Source organism: Leucopleurus acutus (assembly GCF_964270905.1).
Source record: "Leucopleurus acutus genome assembly, chromosome: 5".
Taxonomy (NCBI): domain Eukaryota; kingdom Metazoa; phylum Chordata; class Mammalia; order Artiodactyla; family Delphinidae; genus Leucopleurus; species Leucopleurus acutus.
Window position 1 is genome coordinate 70,910,691 of NC_139147.1, and position 22,344 is coordinate 70,933,034.

Genomic DNA, 22,344 nt, shown 5'->3' on the forward strand with positions numbered 1-22,344 from the left:
TTGTTGCCCATAATATCAATTATACTCTCCCCAGCTCAGCTTTCAAGATTCTACACGATCTACTTTACAGAAAAGACCTAGGTCACTTGGCAGAAGTATCTGTTCTTACCATCTCCCCATTTCTGGAGCCATATGTTCCTTTCAATTTTCAATTTCTCTTTTAGGTATTCTCATTCATCTTCCCACCCCTGTTTAAGAAAAAAAGAAAGCATCTTGTGCTTTCCTCTATATTCTGTGCTACTGACTCCATTACCACCCATCTCTAAGGCTCTGCAGCTTCACTGCCTCTCTAAAGTAATCTCCCTTACTTCACCAACTACTTGTCTGCCTAAAAGCACGCTTAAATTTACCCTATAAATTCTTGCGGACCAAAATATTTCCAGCAACTTCCTTCCTCTCATGGCCAAACTTTTCAAAAGAATAATCTGTAGCAATAAGCATATAGGCAAAATAACTGCCACCAAACTTAGAGAAATGGTTATTCTGAGAGTAAAAACAGTATGTAGTCATATAAGAAGAACGTGTAACTATCGCTAGAAGGAAACGGTTCCAAAATACTGCCTAGGAAGCAAATTGAATCAAAGTGACCACAAGTACTACAAGTGTTTAAATGTAAAAAGAAAGATATAAAACAATTAACTGTACTGCAAATATACTGCCTAAATAATGTAGCAATATTCAGAAGTATTCATGCACTCCAGAAAAAGAGAAATTTAACACCAAGAATATATCTCTGTGTGTATGCGTGTTTATTTCCAGGATGGTTTTGGAAAGAACAGTTACATATAACCAGTCAACAGGAAGATTTCTAATTCCAAGCTCACGAAGCCACAGAATAGGGCCAGGAAGAAAAGCAGCACATTGATGGACAGGCCTTTATGTGAATCATGAACCATAACCCTCCCTTTCTGTCTGACCCGACTGCATTCAAACTTCTGAAAGGAGCTACATTTGTCAGGGTCTGAGAAAGTCCATAACTATCTTTTGCTTTTGAAAAGGTTCAGGGACCCACAGTTCACAACAAACATTCTAGTGTACTTCTCTATAATATTTCTCATTATAAATTTGCATTTTGGTTGCTATATCATCATCTTACAATTTAGATAACTATAAGATGAAGTGGAAGAAGTGATCAAATCAAGTTATCTTACCTGAAACAGTGCTGACCACCCCCAACCTACCCAGAAATTCTATTCTTTTAACTTCTATAGCATCATGGTTTAAGTTCTTTGCTGTTCCTCACACAAATTCTTCTGCATCCATCCTTCTACTATATATGTACCTTTATTTTGTAAGAGTTTTAGTACACCTCTATCAGTGGCTCTCAAAGTTTCGTCCGGGGACTTCTGAAGATCCCTGACACCCTTTCCAGTGGGGTGCTCCATGAAGTCAAAAATACTTCCATTATAATACCTATTTTTTTTTCACTCTCCTCTTATGAGTATATAGCGGCAAAATTGTAAAACGAATTCTCACGAAATTTTTTATTTATAAAAGGGTTGTATTTCATTAAAAATATGCTATATGTTAACATGTAATGGGATTTGTTACTGATAAATTAATAAATAAAATTTCTCAGTTTTAATTTCTAAAATGGTAAATATCGATATATATAACCAACAGAAGAGCTGTTAAGAGTCCTCAATATTTTTAAGAATAAAGGGGTCCCCAAGACCAGAAATTTTGAGAACCACTGAGCTAGATACATCTTAACTATATTTTGCATTCCCTCCCTTTTCTCCATTCAATTTCTTTCAATACAGGTGCCTGGGCCCAACCAACATAAAGAAATTAGTATAGACGTGTGTGCATGTGTGAGTCAGTAGGCACACATGTACTGCCTAGCTCTGTCAGCTGAGATCACTAAGAAGCAATGAAATCCAACACAACTAGCATCCAAAACTTAGTTTCTAAATACCATTATCCAAACAAAAGGAAATGGAGCTCCTTGGAGAAGCAACTGATTTCAAAGCTGGGCAAAGAAAACTATACGATGACCTTGGAACATCTTGTGGTGCCAGAAACTAGAGTACATGTCAAAAGGACACAAGGGTCTGTCGGAAAGAGCTCCCTATAGGCAAAGCTGAAACAACTTGAGCAAAAAAATAAATGACAGTACCAGATTATAACTCAAAGAATAAGGCAATATCCATCCTGATATAAATGGAAATAATTTTTTTAAATGGAGAGAAGGGACAGCTACAATTAAATATAGAAGGAATGAGGAAAACACAAATTCACATTTAGGCAAACACTACATTAGTAACTACAACTGGCAGGATCCACCAATGCATGCTTAAATAGGTAGGAAAAAATTTCAGTAGAAATAGGATATTTAAGCAGATTCAAACTATTTCCTACAAGATATTTGCCAATTACAAAGAAGAAAAAAGTGACTTTAAGGGAAAAACTGGCAGATATGACATTAACAAAGTACTGAGAGTGCAATATCACCTGTAATAAGACATACATCCACATTTTATAGTCCCTGATATGATACACTGAGAAGAGGACATTTCTGTGGAATTTGTCGAAAAATGAAAGCTTCAATCTAATCATAAGAAAACATAAGACTCCACACTCCCAAGGCAGGGGGCCTGGGCTCAATCCCAGGTCAGGGAACTAGATCTGCATGCCACAACTAAGAGTTCACATGCCACAACTGAAGATCCCACATGCTGTAACTAAGACCCAGCACAGTCAAATAAATAAATATTTTAAAAAGAGAAAAAAAAAGAAAGAAAACATCAGGCAGCCGCAAATTAAGAGACATTCTACAAATAACTAACCAATACTCATCAACTATCAAGGTCATAAAAGATAAGCAAAGACTGAACAACTGTCATGGAATGGTGGAGACTCAAGAAGATACAACTAAATACAACGTGGAATCCTGAACTGAATCCTGGAACAGAAAAGGGATTATTAGGGGAAAAACAGATGAAATTCAACTAAGGTCTGTAGTTTATTTAATAGTATTTTACCAATATTAAGTTCCTGGTTTTGATAACTGTACTATGGTTGCATAAGCTTTGATATTAGAGGAAGCTGGGTGATGAGATTATGTGAACTCAGTACTACTTCTGCAACTTTCTCATAAATCTAAAATTATTTCATAATAAGTTTTAAAAAACTATTCTATAATTTTTCTAAACTAAAAATAGAGTTGCCACATGATCCTGCAATCCCACTCCTGGGCATATATCCAGAAAAAACTATAATTCGAAAAAATATATGCACCCCAATGTTCATAACAGCACTATGTACAATGGCCAAGACATGGAAACAACCTAAATGTCCATCAACAGATGAATGGATGAAGAAGATGTGGTACATATACACAATGGAATACTACTCAGCCATAAAAAAAGAACAAAATAATGCCATTTGCAGCAACATGGATGGACCTAGAGAATATCATACTAAGTGAAGTAAGTCAGAAAGAGAAAGACAAATATCATATGATATCACTTATATGTGGAATCTAAAATACGACACAAATGAACTTATTTACAAAACAGACTCAGAGACATAGAAAACAAACTTACAGTTACCAAAGGGGAAAGGGAGCGGAGGAGGGATAAATCAGGACTTTTGGATTGGCAGATACAAACTACTATATATAAAATAAACAACAAGATCCTACTGTATAGCACAGGGAAAAGAATATAGAAAAGAATGTGAAAAAGAATATGTACATATATATAAACACACACACATATATACATATATATGTATAACTGAATCACTTTGTTTTAAACCAGAAACTAACACAACATTGTAAATCAACTACTCTTCAATTAAAAAAAAAAAAACCCAGGGGCTTCCCTGGTGGCACAGTGGTTAAGAATCTGCCTGCCAATGCAGGGGATGTGGGTTGGAGCCCTAGTCTGGGAAGATCCCACATGCCGCGGAGCAACTAAGCCCGTGTGCCACAACTACTGAGCCTGCGCTCTAGAGCCCACAAGCCGCAACTACTGAGCCCGCGTGCCACAACTACTGAAGCCCGCGCGCCTAGAGCCCGTGCCCCGCAACAAGAGAAGCCACTGCATTGAGAAGCCCGCGCACTGCAATGAAGAGTAGCCCCTGCTCACCACAACTAGAGAAAGCCTGTGAGCAGCAATGAAAACCCAATGCAGCCAAAAATAAATAAATTTTAAAAAAAACCAGCATTTATACGGTGTTCTACAAATTTGTGATGCCTCCTCAGCATAGCAACTATGATTTATCTGACATTTACTATGTACCAGGCACTGTCCTAGGTACTAAGGATACAATGGTTGGGCACGCAGGGAGGGAGGGGAGTGCTCTTGGTCTCTATCCTGTATAATCTATTGCATTTAATCCTACAGTAAGACTATGAGGTTAGCATTTTCATCCCATTTTACAAATAAGAAAACTAAGGCTGAGAAAGGTTATTTGCCTAAGGGAAACAAAAATTTCCACCCAAGTCTTCCAAATCCAGCAACAGAGATTCTACTTACTGTTATCTGTGAATTATTTTTTATCCTCATGTTACCAATAAAGAAACTAAAACTTCACAGAGGTAAGTGTCTTACCCAAGCTATTGGATTTCAACCCTAGGACTTAAACCACGATTTTGTATCTCTTAATCTGGTGTTATTTCCATTACTATTGGGTTGGCCGAAAAGTTCCTTCAGTATTTTTTTTTTTTAATTTATTTATTTATGGCTGTGTTGGGTCTTCGTTTCTGTGCGAGGGCTTTCTCTAGTTGTGGCAAGCGGGGGCCACTCTTCATCGCGGTGCGCGGGCCTCTCACTATCGCGGCCTCTCTTGTTGCGGAGCACAGGCTCCAGACGCGCAGGCTCAGTAATTGTGGCTCACGGGCCCAGTTGCTCCGCGGCATGTGGGATCTTCCCAGACCAGGGCTCAAACCTGTGTCCCCTGCATTGGCAGGCAGATTCTCAACCACTGCACCACCAGGGAAGCCCTCCTTCAGTTTTTAAGTGAAAATAAAAGACACATTTTTCATTTTCACCAAGGAATTATTGAACAACGTATTCACTGTTTTGTTCCACTACCTTCTGCCATTTTTCAGGCAACTCCATAATTCCACGTTCCCAAAACTTTTTATCTTTTTGAGCAAAGAATTGTTCCAGGTGCCTTTTACAGTCTTCCAAGAAACTGAAATTTTTTCCATTAAGAGAATTTTGTAAAGACCGAAATAAATGAAAATCTGAAGGTGTAATGTCTGGTGAATATGGAGGATGAATCAGAACTTCCCAGCCAAGCTGTAACAGTTTTTGCCTGGTCATCAAAGAAACATGCAGTCTTGCATTAACCTGATGGAAGATAATGCGTTTTCTGTTGACTAATTCTGGATGCTTTTCGATGAATGCTGCTTTCAGTTGGTCTAATTGGGAGCAGTACTCGTTGGAATGAATGGCTTGGTTTTCCGGAAGGAGCTCATAATAGAGGACTCCCTTCCAATCCCACCATATACACAACCTCACCTTCTTTGGATGAAGACCAGCCTTTGGTGTGGTTGGTGGTGGTTCATTTCGCTTGCCCCACAGTCTCTTCCGTTCCACATTATTGTACAGTACCCACTTTTCATCGTGCATCACAATTTGCTTTAAAAACAGAACGTTTTCATTATGTTTAAGTAGAGAATCGTGGGACTTCCCTGGTGGCACAGTGGTTAAGAATCCACCTGCCGTATGTATAGCTGATTCACTTTGTTATAAAGCAGAAACTAACACACCATTGTAAAGCAATTATACTCCAATAAAGATGTTAAAAAAAAAAAAAAAGAATCCGGCTGCCAATGCAGGGGACATGAGTTCAATCCCTGGTCCAGGAAGATTCCACACACCTCGGAGCAACTAGGACCGTGCACAACTACTGAGCCTGTGCTCTAGAACCCAAGAGCCACAACTACTGAGCCCGCGTGCCACTACTACTGAAGCCTGCACGCCTAGAGCCCGTGTTCCACAACAAGAGAAGCCACCGCAACGAGAAGCCGGCGCACCACAACAAAGAGCAGCCCCCGCTCGCCACAACTTAGAGAAAGCCCACCCGCAGCAACAAAGACCCAACGCAGCCAAAAATAAATTAGTCAATTTTTTAAAAATGCTTCCCAGGGCTTCCCTGGTGGCGCAGTGGTTGAGAGTCCGCCTGCCGATGCAGGGGACACGGGTTCGTGCCCTGGTCCAGGAAGATCCCACATTCCGCAGAGCGGCTGGGCCCGTGAACCATGGCCACTAAGCCTGTGCGTCCGGAGCCTGTGCTCCGCAACGTGAGAGGCCACAACAGTGAGAGGTCCACATACTACACACACACAAAAAAACCCAAAAAGCTTCCCCAAAAAAGTAGAGAATCGCATGCAGAAATACAGTCAAAAAGGTTTTTTTCACTTAACTTATGTGGAACCCAAATATCAAAGTGATTAACATAGCCAAGCTGGTACAAATGATTTTCAAAGCTTAATTTGGATATATTGAGTATGTCGGCTATCTCCCTCGTGGTATAACATTGTTTTCAATTAAGGTCTTGATGTGATCACTATCAACTTCAACTGGTCTACCCAACCGAGAAGCATCGTCCAGGGAGAAATCTCCAGGAAACTTCGCAAACCACTTTTGACACGTTCAATCAGTCACAGCACCTTCTCCATTTGCATTTCAGTTGGGTTTTCACCTTTCTTGAAATAATAAAGCATAATACACCAAAAATGTTGTTTTTCTTCCATCTCCAATATTAAAATGGCTACACAAAAATTCACCAATTTTGATATGTTTTTTTTAATGCATACTGATATGACAGCTGTCACAATACAATCAAACAAAATTGTTTCGAATGAAGTTAAAGACAACTTAGTGCTACTAGACCATCTTAACGGAAAAAACCGAATGAACCTTTTGGCCAACCCAATATAACTGCTTCTTAAAAATCTAAATTAATCAAACTTATTTAAAAAGATTTTTACACAAACATATTTCATTTTCCCTTATATAAACTATAGTTAGGTTGCTGCCAAAATGTGGAAAGAACTTCTAGTGGTTCAAGCGAAAGGAAATAATTTTTTAAAAAATAAAGTGGACAAAATGTCAACAATATTTATTGAAGTGTTACGACTTGAGTTTCAATCCCTTCTCTTCCAATTATTATTGGGCAAACTTGGCTTCCATAAGTAGCACGGAAAAATAAAAAGAGCACAGGTTGGGAGTTAAAAGAAATACAATCTAATCCCAAAGAGTAATACTAGCAGCATGAGGGTAAACAACTAAAATTTAATCATTTGGAACTTTCTTCACCTATAAATGGAGGGAATATTCCTCACAGAACTTCTGTAGAGTTAAAAGAGATTATATATGTAAAGCATTGCTAGTACATAGCAATATATAGTTGATTTTTTTAGGAAATCATAATCATTTCCTCATCTGTTTATTAGTGGTATAATAATATCCAGCTTATACACATCAGAAAATCAAATGAGATTACATAAAAAGCACCCTGAAAACCTTCAAGTTCTAAATAAATATCTATGGTTATTAATTATTATTACACAACTGCAGATGTGTAATTGCTTAGATACACAGAAGATTACCAATTTCTACAGACATCTCCACTTAGACATCCTATTATCTAAAACTCAATACTGCTAAAAATAAAACCTTTTTTCACATCAGAACCTCCTTCCAAACTCCCTGCCTTTCTTTTCTTCCCCGTGCCTTTCAATATGCTGTATTATATCCCAGTCTCCCATCTAAAGACATCTTTTAATTTTCTTCTCCACTCCCAACCCAACACCAAGTCCAGTTGTTTTCCTTTTTTCTCAATATCACGTACAAATCTGGAAATTATATTTCACATTTCCTACTCCAGATCATTTAAAAAGACATTAAATTGGGAATCTCATACACTACTAGAGGGAGAATAAATTGATCAACATTTGTGGACTATAAATTGGCCAGTATATAATCAAGAGTCTTAAGAAACCTATACTGAAGAAATAATCTCACATGACAACAATGCCTACATGTAACATCACAATATTATTTACGATCATAAATAAAGTGCGAACAGTCTAATACCCAGTAAAGAAAGAGTGAGATAAATTACAGTACAGCTATATGACATACGGTAATTAGAAATCTTACTTTTGAATAATATTAATGACATAGTGAGATGCTCATTGTTTGAGGTTAAATGATATAGATAAATATGTTGATAAATATATTTTTACAATTTTACACAAACACAAATACATATACAGCACATTTTATATAAACACAACATATGCAGAAAACAAACAAAAAAAGGAAACACTAAAATATTAACAATGAAATGTTAGTGATTATCCTAGAGTAGTAAGATTACAGCAATTTTTATTATCTTCTTTATAGTTTTTAAATTTTTACATTTTCTCAACAAACATGTGTTACTTTATAATCCTAAAAAGACATTAAGTCCAGTCTTAGTACACATCCCTAGTATTAATCAAAGAAAAATCTATTCATTGTTATCTTAATGCATTAAGTTATTCTAAGAAATGAAACATTAAGCCAGCAAAGTGAAACTGAAAAAATTTCTATGGGTGAGTTGGAAAAAAGAAAAAGCCATCAAGTAAATCTTGATCCCTATCTCACATCATCAGGAAAAATCAATTCCAAACGGATTGTTAATCTAAATGGAAAAGGAAAATCAAAGTTTCTAGAAGTTAACAAAGGAAAATATCTTCATCACCTTGGGGCAGGCAAAGAATTCTTAAATAGGATACACAAAACACCAAAAGGAAAAGACATAAATTGAACTTCATTAACACTGACTTCTGTTCATCAAAAGAGTAAAAAGGCAAATCAGAGTGGAAGAGTGGAAAAGTTAACTGATATATATATATCCAATAAATATATAAAGAACTATTACAAATCTGTAAGAGAAAGAAACCTAATAGAAAAATGGGCAAAAGATGAACAAGTACCTTACAAAAAAATAATATCCAAATTGTCAGTAAACATGAAAGGCACTCAATTTCATTAGTTATCAGTGAAATGCAACCTAACAGATACCAAGGATACAGAGCAATTAGTGTAAATTGGCAAAACCATTGAGAAAAACTTCTGACAGAAATTCCTATAGCTGAACATATCCATACCCAGCAAACTCAATCCTAAGCAGCATAAAACCAACAGAAATGAGTGTGCACATGCACCGAAAGACACAGCCATGAATATACACAGCAGGGAATTCCCTGGCAGTCCAGTGGTTAGGACTCAGAGCTTTCACCGCCAGGGCCCGGGGTTCAATCCCTGGTCGGGGAATTAAGATCCTGCAAGCCACTTGGCACAGCCAGAACAAAAGAGCACTTTTCAGAACAGCCAACATCTTGAAACAAGATGGCTATTATATCAGATATACTAGAATGAATAAATTTTGATACATTCACACAACTGACAATTATACAGAAATGAGAATAAACAACTACCTATGCAATAACATGGACATACCTCATAAAAAATGTAAAACAAAGAAATCAGACATCAGAGTAGATAGTACATGATTCTATTTATACTGAATTCGAAGTCAGGTAAAGCTAACTGACCCATGGGTAGGGGTTATCTTTAGGAATTAGAGGAGGGTTGTGACTAAAAGGGATACAAGAAGGGGAGGGCCTCTGGGATACTGATAATGTTCTATGTCTTAATGTATCGGTTACACATGTATGTTCATTTTTGAGGAAATTCGTGACTTACAATTTGTGCACTTTTCTGTATGAATGCTGTATTTCAATAAAAAGACATATACCTAGAGAAAGAGCTTTACAAATATGTAGACATATAGATAGATACAAGAAACATGCTTGTGTATATAGATATCTATATATATAAGCATGATCTTTTCATCATTATTTCATTCAAACAAATCTAGTAATAACAAATATCCATCAATAGGGGAGCGGTTAAATAAAATAAGGCACGTCATTTAATCATTCATTAAAATAAGTAAGCAAGCTTTATATGCAATAACATGGAAATTTCTACAAAATGTTATTAAATGAATAATGCAAATTTCAAAAGTATATAAAAATAACATCTAATTTGTATAAAACAAAATGTATATTTTCATAAGATATATATTTACAAAACACATTATACAGAAATAAATACAGACACATATTCTGTACGTTTGTTATAAATTTAAAATTTCCAGGATATCAGTATTAGTGGTTATCTCTTTGGAATCAGAGTAGGAAACAAGGAACTTTTACTTTTTTCTTTGTTCTCTTCTATACTATTTTAATTTTTATAAGGACTATGTAGTCCTTTTATAATAAACTTCATCATACAATTATGAAAAAACCCCAAGTAGACATCTCTGAGACTGATCTAGCTAGAATGACCCTATCACAGCCTTGTCTATAATGATTTACAATCTGGGCACTACTTGATGTAAGAAAGAGTGTATCTCATTCAGTACCACTATCTCACAATTCCAAACCAAGCAATTAGACATCAAAGATCAGACAGAACTATATGAAAAGTGTTAGGAGACTGGCTATGTTATTAAAGAATCTAAAAAGAAATCTTCTATTAACAATTTATGTCCACCTAAGGGGAAAAGAAAAAGATAAATTGAGTCCAACAACTTCACGAGCACTGGAGGATACTGAAAAATAGACCATTCTGGGTTAGCTCTCTAAAACAACCTACTAGTGGAGATACCTTGATTCATCGACTTGCCAGGTGAGTTGAAATCATTAACAATAAGCAATAATATGACTATCACCAGGAAAAACTATAAAGCAAGATTACTCACTCCATGTTTTCTGCTAAAATATTGATTCCTATCAAATAGGACACTTTCTAAGCGCCATACAAGCAAGTAAAATCTTGTTTAAAATAAAAACCCTAGAGAACTGATATAAATTACCATATATTTTCTTTAAAATGAGCTCAATTAATAAATGTGTTTCTGAAAATGACAGCCAAAGAGTATGCTGAAGTAAAAAGCATTTGAATGTGGGCGGGGGGAGTACCTCTTTAAGTATACAGACCCAATAAAAGCCAATGCAATCGCCTCAAAAGACAAGGACCCAAGCTGCAAGGAACATAAAATTACTTCTGAATCCCCCAAATGAACTTTAAAAGAAATACAACGGTAATAAGAACTGGCTACAACTAATAAATAACTTTGTTGAAAAAGTATACAATGTCATAGGGATAAAAAGTTGGGAGTTAGCCAGAAAGAGAGGAAGAAACATATCATACCAATGACTATTTAAGCAAATAAATAGAGCCACACAGACTTGTCACCTTCTAGGATGATTGTGAAAGATCATTTGTTACCAATAAATGTAATACAATCCGGCAACTAAAACAGAGTATAAAATATGTGGCAAAAATAGTTAAGTATCTTAAAATCACTGACATGGATAAAATGATTATTATTTTTGTTGTTGTTAAATAGGAGAGGAAAAGTCACTCATTACAGGACATATACTCAAATTCCTAGCAACAGCATATTGGAGTTTTATTGACTGGAGCAACATGTATTTGGGGAAATATCTATACAATTCTCCTTAAACTAGTGACAGGATTTAAGGCAATTTTAAAACTAAAAACAAAAGAGAGGTCTTAAAGCAAGGGCTAAATAAGTCTTGAGTTTCCTAGACCATTAAACAAAATAATCATAAATACTAAATGCATAAAAGGATGTCTACAATTTTATTCATGCTGTTTTACAGCACAGAAATTCATGACTAAAATTAAAAAGATACACAAGCGCTGAAGTATATTTTTTCAGGAGTCATAAATACCTGAAATAACTTACACTTTATTATATCATCAAATGACTAGAACATGATTTTTTATAGCTCCTAATTTATAAAATCCTTTCGTTCAAGTACAATCCAATAGCCTTCTAGAAAACAAATGTGGCATATATCGTTACGAATGAGTTTGCTCTATTTTGTCAATACAAACATGTCCTTTACTCTTCAACATACTTGATATCAAACTGGAAAAATATAGACCATAAAGTTCCCAACCCCTCTTCTATGGGTGTAAGAATTAAAAGGATAAGCCAAATACTTTTTTTCAAGTTTCTGAAATAGATTTAGTTTTTGAGTTGAGAAGCTTTCTAACACAGTGCTATCCAATAACGCTTCCAGCAATGATGGAAATATTCTTTATCTATGCTTATATAGAAGCCATTAACCACATGTGGCTACTGAGCACTTGAAATGTGGCTAATGCAACTGAGGAACTGAAATATTAGTTTTAGCTCATTTTAATTCAAATTTCTAACATCTTTGAAAACAAAGTTCTAATGAGCAAACTACGGACATTCACAAGTTGGCCTGCAGGACTTCCTGGTGGCGCCGTGGTTAAGAATCCACCTGCCAATGCAGGGGACACGGGTTTGAGCCCTGATCCAGGAAGATCCCACATGCCACGGAGCAACTAAGCCCATGCGCCGCAACTACTGAGCCTGCGCTGTAGAGCCCACGAGCCACGACAACTGAGCCCGACTGCCGCAACTACTGAAGCCCCTCTGCCTAGAGCCCGTGCTCCGCAACAAGAGAAGCCACCGCAATGAGAAGTCCGCGCACCGCAACAAAGAGTAGCCCCCACTTGCCAAAACTAGAGAAAGCCCGTGCACGGCAACGAAGACCTAACGCAGCCAAAAATAAATAAATAAAATATTTTTAAAGAAAGGTTGGCCTGCAGACTTCAGACTGCTGTTGAAAACGTAGAGCCACAGAGTTGAAGCTGGGTGACTGATTTAGAGTAGTAAGGTCAAGATAAATCCTGAAAACCAGCAGTTACCACAAATGGAAAACTTTTACTTCAACTGTCACGGAACAATAGGGTGTTTACATAGGCTACAGAACCTAAACTGTTATTAACAGTTTAAGAAAACACAAAACTCAACTTTTTGTTTTGAATTAACAAAAAAAAGTTAATATGAAATAAAGTTCTTTGTGACTTCCAAGTGAATGAGCAAATAAAAGGAAAAAACACTTATATGTTCAATATCTATTTTTAAAAGACTTTTAGCACACAATCTAGAAAGGATGAAAGGCCATGTAGCTTAAGCTTTCACATTCTGGGGGACCTGGATCATACTGTTCTACATCAATGCCCTCTATTTAACTCAAAAATGTATATTCATGATCCCAAGACCTGCCCTTCACCACTTTGCCTTATCAGCAGGAATGCATAAGTAGTAAGTAAGGGACAAAATGTCTCATGTCTGTTATGTACTACTATAAAGCAGTATTACACAAATCCTAAATTCTGCCATTTGGTATACAGTATGAGACAACTTTTCATTGATTCATTCTCACAAGGGACTCAAATTTATCATCATCTATTAGGAGTAACAGGACTCAACTATGGACTATCCAAAATTTGGAATATCAAGCAGGTATTTAAGAAGTATTAGAAGAGTAAGGAGTTGAGAAAAGTGCAAACCATGCTGGTAAATGGAAAGAATAGATAAAAAGCAACATGACCCTATGCATGGTAGGCATATCAAAGAAGCACTGAAGAACATACACCAAAATGTTAGGAGTGATTATATCCAGTGGCAGGGGTATGATAGGGTATTTATCCTGGAGATATGTACACCTACGTTCACACAAAAACCTACACACGAATGTTCACAGCAGCTTTATTTGTAATAGCCAAAACATGGAAACAATTAAAATGTCTCTCGATAAGTGAATGTTTAAACTGTGGTACAACCATACCATGGAATACTACTATATAATTAAAAAGAACAAAGAATTGATATATACAACAACTCAGATGGCTCTCAAGGGCATTAAGTGAAAAAAGTCAGTCTCAAAAGGTCACATACTATATGATTCCATGATATAATATTCTCAATATGACAAAGTTTTAGAGATGGAAAACAGATTAGGGTAGGATAGCCAGGAGTTAGGAATGGTGGGGGTAACAAGAAGAGGTGTGACTACAGAGGGGTAGCATCAGGAAGATCTTTGGTATGATGTTCTGTATCCTGAGAGTCATGGTAGTTACACACACCTACATGTATACAAAGAAAGGTCTAAAACAGTCATCTAAACTTCTACTTTAAGAAGCTACGAAAAGAAGAGCAAATTAAAAATAAAGTAAGCAGAAGGAAAGAAATAAATGAGAGTAAAGATGAAAGAAAGTTCAAATGAACGATAGTGAGCTCAATAAAACCAAACCTTAATCTTTGAAGAGACCAGTAAAACTGATAAACCTCTACCCAGATTAATCAAGAAAAAGACAATTAGCACTATCAGGAATGTGAAAAAAGAAATTATTACAAATCCTTTAGACAATAAAAGAATTAAGAAAATATTATAAATATTTTTGTTCAATTAAAAAATAAAAGAATGAACAAATCCCTTGAAAAACATAATTTATGAAAACTAAATCAAGAATAAAATTTAAGGGCTTCCCTGGTGGCGCAGTGGTTGAGAGTCCGCCTGCCGATGCAGGGGACAAGGGTTCGTGCCCCGGTCCGGGAAGATCCCACATGCCGTGGAGCAGCTGGGCCCGTGAGCCATGGCCGCTGAGCCTGCGCGTCCAGAGCCTGTGCTCCGCAACGGGAGAGGCCACAACAGTGAGAGGCCCGCGTACCGCAAAAAAAAAAAAAGAATAAAATTTAAATTCTGAGTAGCCTTACATGTTTTAAAAATTATATTTGGAAGTAAAAACTTTCCCACAAAGAAAACTCAGCCAAAAATTAGCTTTATTGGTGAAGTCTACTAAATATGTATAATAGAAATAATACCAATCTTACACAAACTCTTACAGAAAACAGAGAAGGAACTATTTCCTACCCCATTTTTAATGTGGCCAGTATACTCAAAACAAAGACTGCAAGAAAACTAGTAACCCTCATAAACATACACAAAAAAATTCTTTTAAAAAAATTAGTAAACTGAATCCAGCAACTTATAAAAAAGATGACACATCATGACCAAGTGTGGTTTATCCCAGGAATGCAGGGTTGATTTAACATTTGAAAATTAATCAATAAATTCACTATATTAAGAAAAGGGAGGAGGGACTTCCCTGGTGGCGCAGTGGTTGGGAATCCGCCTGCCAGTGCAGGGGACAAGGGTTCAAGCCCTAGTCCAGGAAAATCCCACATGCCGCAGAGGAACTAAGCCCGTCCGCCACAACTACTGAGCCTGCACTCTAGAGCCGTGCTCTGCAACAAAAGAGGCCACCGCAAGGAGAAGCTCGCACACTGCAATGAAGAGTAGCCCCCGCTTGGCGCAACTAGAGAAAGCCCGCGTGCAGCAACGAAGACTCAACACAGCCAAAAATAAATAAATTTATTTTTTAAAAAGGGGGGGAATCATATAATCATCTAACAGATGCAGAAAAAATATTGATGAAGTTATACATCCATTCATAGTTTTAAAATTTTTCAACAAACTAGAAAGAAAACTTCTTCCACCTAATAAATAAAGATCACCTAAGAAAAATCTATAGCTAAAATAATTCTTAATGGTGAAAAGCTGAATGCAGTCCCCTAAAGATCAGGAAAAAAGCAAAGATGTCTACTTTTACCGCTTCTATTCAACACTGTACTGGAGGCCTAGTCAATACAATAAGGAAGAAAAAAGAAGTTAGATTGGAAAGGAAGATGTAAAATTTATGGATAATAGGGACTGTGAATAAACCTAAGGAATCTTACTAGAACTAACAGGTACATATAACATGATCACAGAATACATGGTCAATATAAAAAGAATCAACTGCATTTCTATATACTAGTTATGAACAATTACACATTGAATATTTTTTGAACACACAGCAACAAAGACCCAACGCAGCCATAAACAAACAAATAAATAAATTTATATTAAAAAAAATACAGCTATCAAGAGCAATAATGATGCAGGAGGGAAATCCAAAGGGAGGGGATATATGTATATGTATGACTGATTCATTTTGCTGTGCAGTAGAAGCTAACACAACATTGTAAACCAACTATACTCCAACAAAAATTAATTTAAAATAAAAGAGTAATACTAATGCAAAGATAGACACTAAATGAAACAAAATGAAAATAGAAGAGAAATAGTTTAACTTCTATAAAAATGTACCCAAAAGAAATGAAAACAGACTTGCACCACAATGTTCATAGCAGCTTTATCCATAAAGGTTGAAAACTAGAGATAATAAATAACCATAAAGAAGGAAATAAATAAACAAAATTTTAGGATAATAAAACAACAGAATGTTAATCAACAATGAAAAGGGATGAACTACTTATACACCCAACCAACATGAAAAACTGCAAAAACACTATGCTGAGCAAAAGAAGCTGGAGAAGAAATTTTAAAATACCTACTTCATTAGTGTGACAACTAAATAACCAAGCCATCATTCTCTTTCTAATGCAACTGAAAATTAATTTAAAATACATCACAATAGACTACTGCTTTGAGGTGTTCAGTACCAACACCTGAGAAATGAAACCCTCAATCAATCTCTAACTTGTGGTATTATACTATAACACAATAGGAATGCACACTTTGTAAAGATGAATGTTACTTTTTAATATACTTATCCACAGGAAAAGCAATTATTATTTTACATTGTTTCAGTTACTTTTCAATTAGTAAGTAAAAACTAGGTGAAAAATACTGATGTTACAGCTATTTAGTTCTTTTTTAAAATTTTTATTTATTTATTTTCTTTGTTGCTGCGCAGAGGCTTTCTCTAGTTGCGGCGACTGGGGGCTACTCTTTGTTGCGGTGCAAGGGCTTTTCATTGCGGTGGCTTCTCTTGTTGCGGAGCATGGGCTCTAGGAGTATGAGCTTCAGCAGTTGTGGCACGAGGGCTCAGTAGTTGTGGCTCACAGGCTCTAGAGCGCAGGCTCAGTAGCTGTGGCACACGGGCTTAGTTGCTCTGCGGCATGTGGGACCAGGGCTCAAACTTGTGTCCCCTGCACTGGCAGGCGGATTCTTAACCACTGTGCCACCAGGGAAGTCCCTATTTAGTTCCATATTAGAATTTTTTCAAATAAAATTGATATTCTATAGTGGAAAAAAAAAAAGAAGCTGGACACAAGAGTTACATATGATTCCATTCACATAAAGTTCTCAAAGGACAACACTAATCTATGATGGGGGGGAAAAAACCCACAACAACTGTTGTGGAGTGAACTGACCAGGAAGAAACACAAACTTTCTAGGATGATGAAAATATTCTGTACCTTGATGCCTTGTGGGTTATACAAGTTTATGCAGTTGTCAAAACTCTAAACTATAAACTTAGGATCTCACAGCCTTTAAATTTAAACTTTTTCTCAATTAAAAAAAATTTCTTTCACTCAAAAAATATCTGACTGCCTACCACAGCCCAGTTACTGAGAACACAAAGTTAAAATACAGGTTCCAGAAAAGAGATCTCACGGTCCTGCAAGCCAAGAAATGAAAAATAAGTTAGTTACTATAATGAAAATTACACAAAAGAAAGTTTTGAGAAGTGAAAAACAGTAGACTGCCAAACAAAGAGTATTACAGGTATATACAACATGTACAGAAGTAACAGAAAAAATCATATTGGACCTGGGCAACTAATGTAATTTCAGTGTACTTAAAGTATGAAGCGGGGAGAGGGGCTTGAAGCACTGTACACAGGGGCTGGATAAGATAAGAAGAGACCTGATCACAGGCCCTTTCACCCAAGCAAAACACATTTCAGCTGTTTAGCAATAAGAAACCTCTGAAAAAGTTTTGGTAGGGGAGTGATAAGTATAAATATCGTTTTGGAAAGATCACTATAGGAACCATCTGAAATACAGACTGGATAAGGGTGAGGCTACAATCAGTCCAATAAGAAAGCTATTGTGGAACTTCCCTGGTGGTGCAGTGGTTAAGAATCTGCCTGCGAATGCTAGGGGACACGGGTTTGAGCCCTGGTCTGGAAAGATCCCACATGCCACGGAGCAACTAAGCCCATGCGCCACAACTACTGAGCCTGCACTCTAGAGCCCGCGAGCCACAACTACTGAGCCCGAGTGCCTAGAGCTTGCGTTCTGCAACAAGAGAAGCCACCGCAATGAGAAGCTTGCACACCACAATGAAGAGTAGCCCCTGCTCACCGCACCTAGCAGCAATGAAGACCCAATACAGCCAAAAATAAATAATAAATTTATTTTTTAAAAAAAGCTATTGCAATCAATAGACTACTTTATCCAACAACAGCAAAACACTAATTCTTCTCAATCTCACATGGAGCATTCACCAAGACAGATGACATTCAGGGCCATAAAACACAACTTCCCAAATGTAAAAGAACAGAAAATCATATAATAAACACTCTCAGACCACAACAGAACTAAACTAGAAATCAGTAACAGAAAAATAGTTGGAAAATCCCCAAATGCTTGGATATTAAACAACATACTTCCAAATAACACATGAATCAAAGAAGTCTCAGAAGAAATTAAAAGATAAAATGAACTAAATGAAAATAAAAATACAACTTATCAAAATGTGAGGGACACTGAAAGCACTACTTAGAGAGAAATTTATATCATTGAATGCTATATTAGAATGCCATTTCTATATATCAGAAAAGATCTAAATCAATCACCTAAACTTCCACCACTGAAAACTGGAGGGGCAGATGGCAAATTAAATCCACAGAAGAAATCATAAAACTCAGAGCAGAAATCAATGAAACTGAAAACTGGATATCAAGAGAAAAAATCAAAAGCTAGTTCTCTATAAAATTAGTAAGTCTTTACTGGGGGGAGGGAAAAATGGGGAATTGGTGTTCAGTAGGTATAGAGATTCAGCTTTACAAGATGCAACAGTTGTACAGTAGTTCTAGAGATCTACTGTACAACAATGTGAGTATAGTTAACTGTATGCTGATACTGTATGTAATACCATATGCTTAAAAACTGTTAAGATCCTTTTTAAAAAAAAAGGCAGCAAGCCTCTAGTCAGGCTAAGAAAAAAAGAAGATATAAATTACTGATATCAGAAATGAAAGTGGGGACATCACTACAGACACCATAGACATTAAAAGGATAATAAAGGAATACTTTATGAACATAAACTAAAGGAACAACTCTATGCCCACAAATTTGATAACCTAGATGAATTGAACCAATTCCTCAGAAGACACAATCTGTCAAAACTCACACAAGAAGAAACAGACAATCTGAATAGGTCTATAGCTATTAAAGAAATTGAATCAGTAATTAATAACCTTCCAAAAAAGAAAGTACCAGGCCCTATGGATTCACTGGTGAACTCCACCAAACATTCAAGGAAGAAATTATACCAATTCTCTACACTCTCCCAGAAGACCAAAGCAGAGGGAATACTCCTAACTCATTCTATGAGGCCAGGATTATTCTAATATCCAAACCAGACAAAGATATCGCACAAAAAGAAAACTAGACCAATCAATCTCATGAACATAGATGCAAAAATCCTCAACAGCTATTAGTAATCTGAATCAAACAATGTGTAAAAAGAATTATAAGCCACAACAAAGTGGAATTTCTTCCAGGTATGCAAGGCTGATTCAACATTTAAAAATTAATTAATGTAATCCATCACCATCAACAGGCTGAAAAAGGAAAAGGCTACTGCAATGGACTAGGTAAAAGTTCGTGAGCACATGTATTAGAACACAACTGTAAGTAGTTATCCATTCATTCACACCATGTGCCAACACCTGGGACATAATAGAAAATAAGACAAAATTCATGCTGTCATACATAGATAGAGCCTACAATCTTATCAGAGAGACAGACAGTGAACAAGTCCCTATTGCAGGAACTACACCTAGACCAGAGAGAAGTGGCAAGCTGATGATGATGAAGTTTTTTTGTTGGTTTTTTTTTCCATACGCGGACCTCTCACTATTGCGGCCTCTCCCGTTGTGGAGCACAGGCTCTGGACGCGCAGGCTCAGCAGCCACGGCTCACGGGCCCAGCCGCTCTGCGGCATGTGGGATCTTCCCAGACCGGGGCACGAACCCGTGTCCCTGCATCGGCAGGCGGACTCTCAACCACTGCGCCACCAGGGAAGCCCAATGATGAAGTTTTAACTAGGTTAAAAAACAGGGAGGGGCTATGACTGAGGGGAATATTACAAGTAGGATATACAAAGGTCCTAAAGCAAAAGAAAAAGCACAGTATATCAGAAGTACTGAAAGGATCCAGGTTTAATATCACATAAACAATAGAAGAGGATTACATTACAGTTGTAGTTTTGCTGGTCATCAGGTAAAAATAAAGATACAAGAAGGCAAAGAAAAACACTCAGCCTCCTTACCTTCGTAAGCCTCTCACACTCCCCGCCAGCATCAGCACCATGCTCAGGAAGGCCCTGCTCCTCTCTGCCTGGTTTGCCCTGGCTGTGACTTACCCCACACTACTCCCAGAATTCATCACTGACCTACAGTCAGTCAACCACTGTCCTACTACACTTGACCAGTGACCAAGATACAGAAACAACCATTGACTTGTATTTGGAGAACACACAGACTTTCGCATTACCTACTAATGTAGAATTAAACACCTTCAGCTCTGAGGAAGAAGTCACTAAGGCCAGAGTTGATAATGAGTCACTTCACACAGAAAACTTATGGAGCAAAGATTATGAAGATGTCACTGCTGGTTATTCCAAAGAGCCCGTGACTGAAGCACCAGATGAGCCCAGCATCTTCATGGGAAGCAACGAGTCCAGCTCACTATTTTTGTTTTTTTGTTAGAAAATGAAGCAGTTCTCATTAGCTGTGACCATCACTCTGCTAACTACAACTTTCTAAAAAGATTCTGAGCCTCTGAACAAGCCTACCATTCCATTATAGGTGCTTGAATAATTGCAAAGACTGAGACATAGGATGTACCCACTTGAGGAAAGAGTGGCAGAAATTGTACACAGACAGAAAAGGGACATCTCGTAATCTCTTCACCATGTCCCGTTTAATGTGGGCCCAATAAATGTTCGTTTGAATTGAAAAAAAAAAGTTATGGGTGCCTACAAAGGAGTACCTTAGGTGATGACCTATGACATCCAGGGTAAACAGACTGAAGAGCTGATATCCTTTTTACAGATAATGAAAAAAATAAAGATGGCAGGAACTGCCAAGAATTACAGGATTTGAAGGAAAAACTCTCAAGTGTACAATCTTTTTCTAGCTGTGCTCCAGATTCAATCCTTCTACTCTTTAAGGAGAAATCCAGAAGTTGAAACAAAGTATCTTTTAAAATTAAGCACTTAAAATTTAATACACACACACAAAAATTCAATACACAGTAACCCTGATAAATAGTTAAATAAATGTTATCCAGAAAAGATAAGTTTCTGAAATGTATGTAATATCAAAACTTAATTTTGCCTTTTCAGCTATGATTTTTAACCAATATTTAGTATATCTATTTAATAATGGCCATTTGAACTATTTATATTCAGCCTTTAAACACTTTCTGAAATTTCTTCAATGACCTGTATCACTTAATACAAAATTAATTATGTTTCTAACTGTAAGTTTAGTATCTTATAAAGGAATTACTTACAGGGACATTAAGTGCATACTGTAGTCCTTGAGGAAGTCTTTCATGTGTCTCCATCTGCTCTTCATCATTTTTCACTGTCTCCTCATGGACCATGAGTTCATCATGTGATATCATATCCTGTTGTCTCATTTCACTTTCTTGTAACACTTCATCTGCAGCAAGGATCTCCTGGTGAGGCATACTCCGATCTTGAAGAACTGACTCCTGCAGCTCTCCAGACACAGTAGACTGGCCAGACACTCCACCCATTACAACCATTGCCCTGGAAGACTGCATTTCGTCTATGCCGCCACATTTAAGAAATAATCCTTCCAGTTTGTCGTCAATGTTCATGCTTAAGTATAAATGCCTAGAAAGACCAAGTTTGGCAACAAAGCATAATAAGTTAGTTTTATATGTCTACGTGAATTTTTTAAATTTCAAATTATGAAAGGTACACACTTTAATAAAAATGTTTTATTCATATAATTCAATATTGCCTCCAATTTAAAAATTACCACGATAAATTTCCAAAGGCTGGTAGAGTAAAACACAAATTTTTGTTTTTGACATTAAGACACAAAATCCTAATCTATTTCATTATGAAAAATGAGCATGACATAAAGCAAATTGGGGGAAAGTATTCGTAACACCAGAAAGATCCACATCCTTTAATATACTGAAATATTTTAAAAATAAAAAGAAATAACATTAAGAAATAAACTGAGAGAACAGTATCAGGCAAATCATAAAGAAAAATTAGAAATAGTCACTAAATATATAAAATAATATTCACTTACAGTAGTAATTAAAGAAATGAACATTAAAACCATATTT

The 22,344-nt window shown here is 36.6% G+C and overlaps 1 protein-coding gene across 5 annotated transcripts in view; it reads right to left on the minus strand.

Annotated features, from left to right (window-relative positions):
* Positions 1 to 22,344, minus strand: part of ZNF148 (zinc finger protein 148) — a 181,022-nt gene that overhangs the window by 58,917 nt on the left and 99,761 nt on the right. For all 5 annotated transcript variants that reach the window (XM_082839599.1, XM_082839601.1, XM_082839598.1 and 2 more), the window contains one exon: positions 21,529 to 21,877. In XM_082839599.1, the coding sequence (XP_082695725.1) occupies positions 21,529 to 21,861 (333 nt within the window). In that variant the 5' untranslated portion in view covers positions 21,862 to 21,877. The remainder of the gene's footprint in view (positions 1 to 21,528; positions 21,878 to 22,344) is intronic.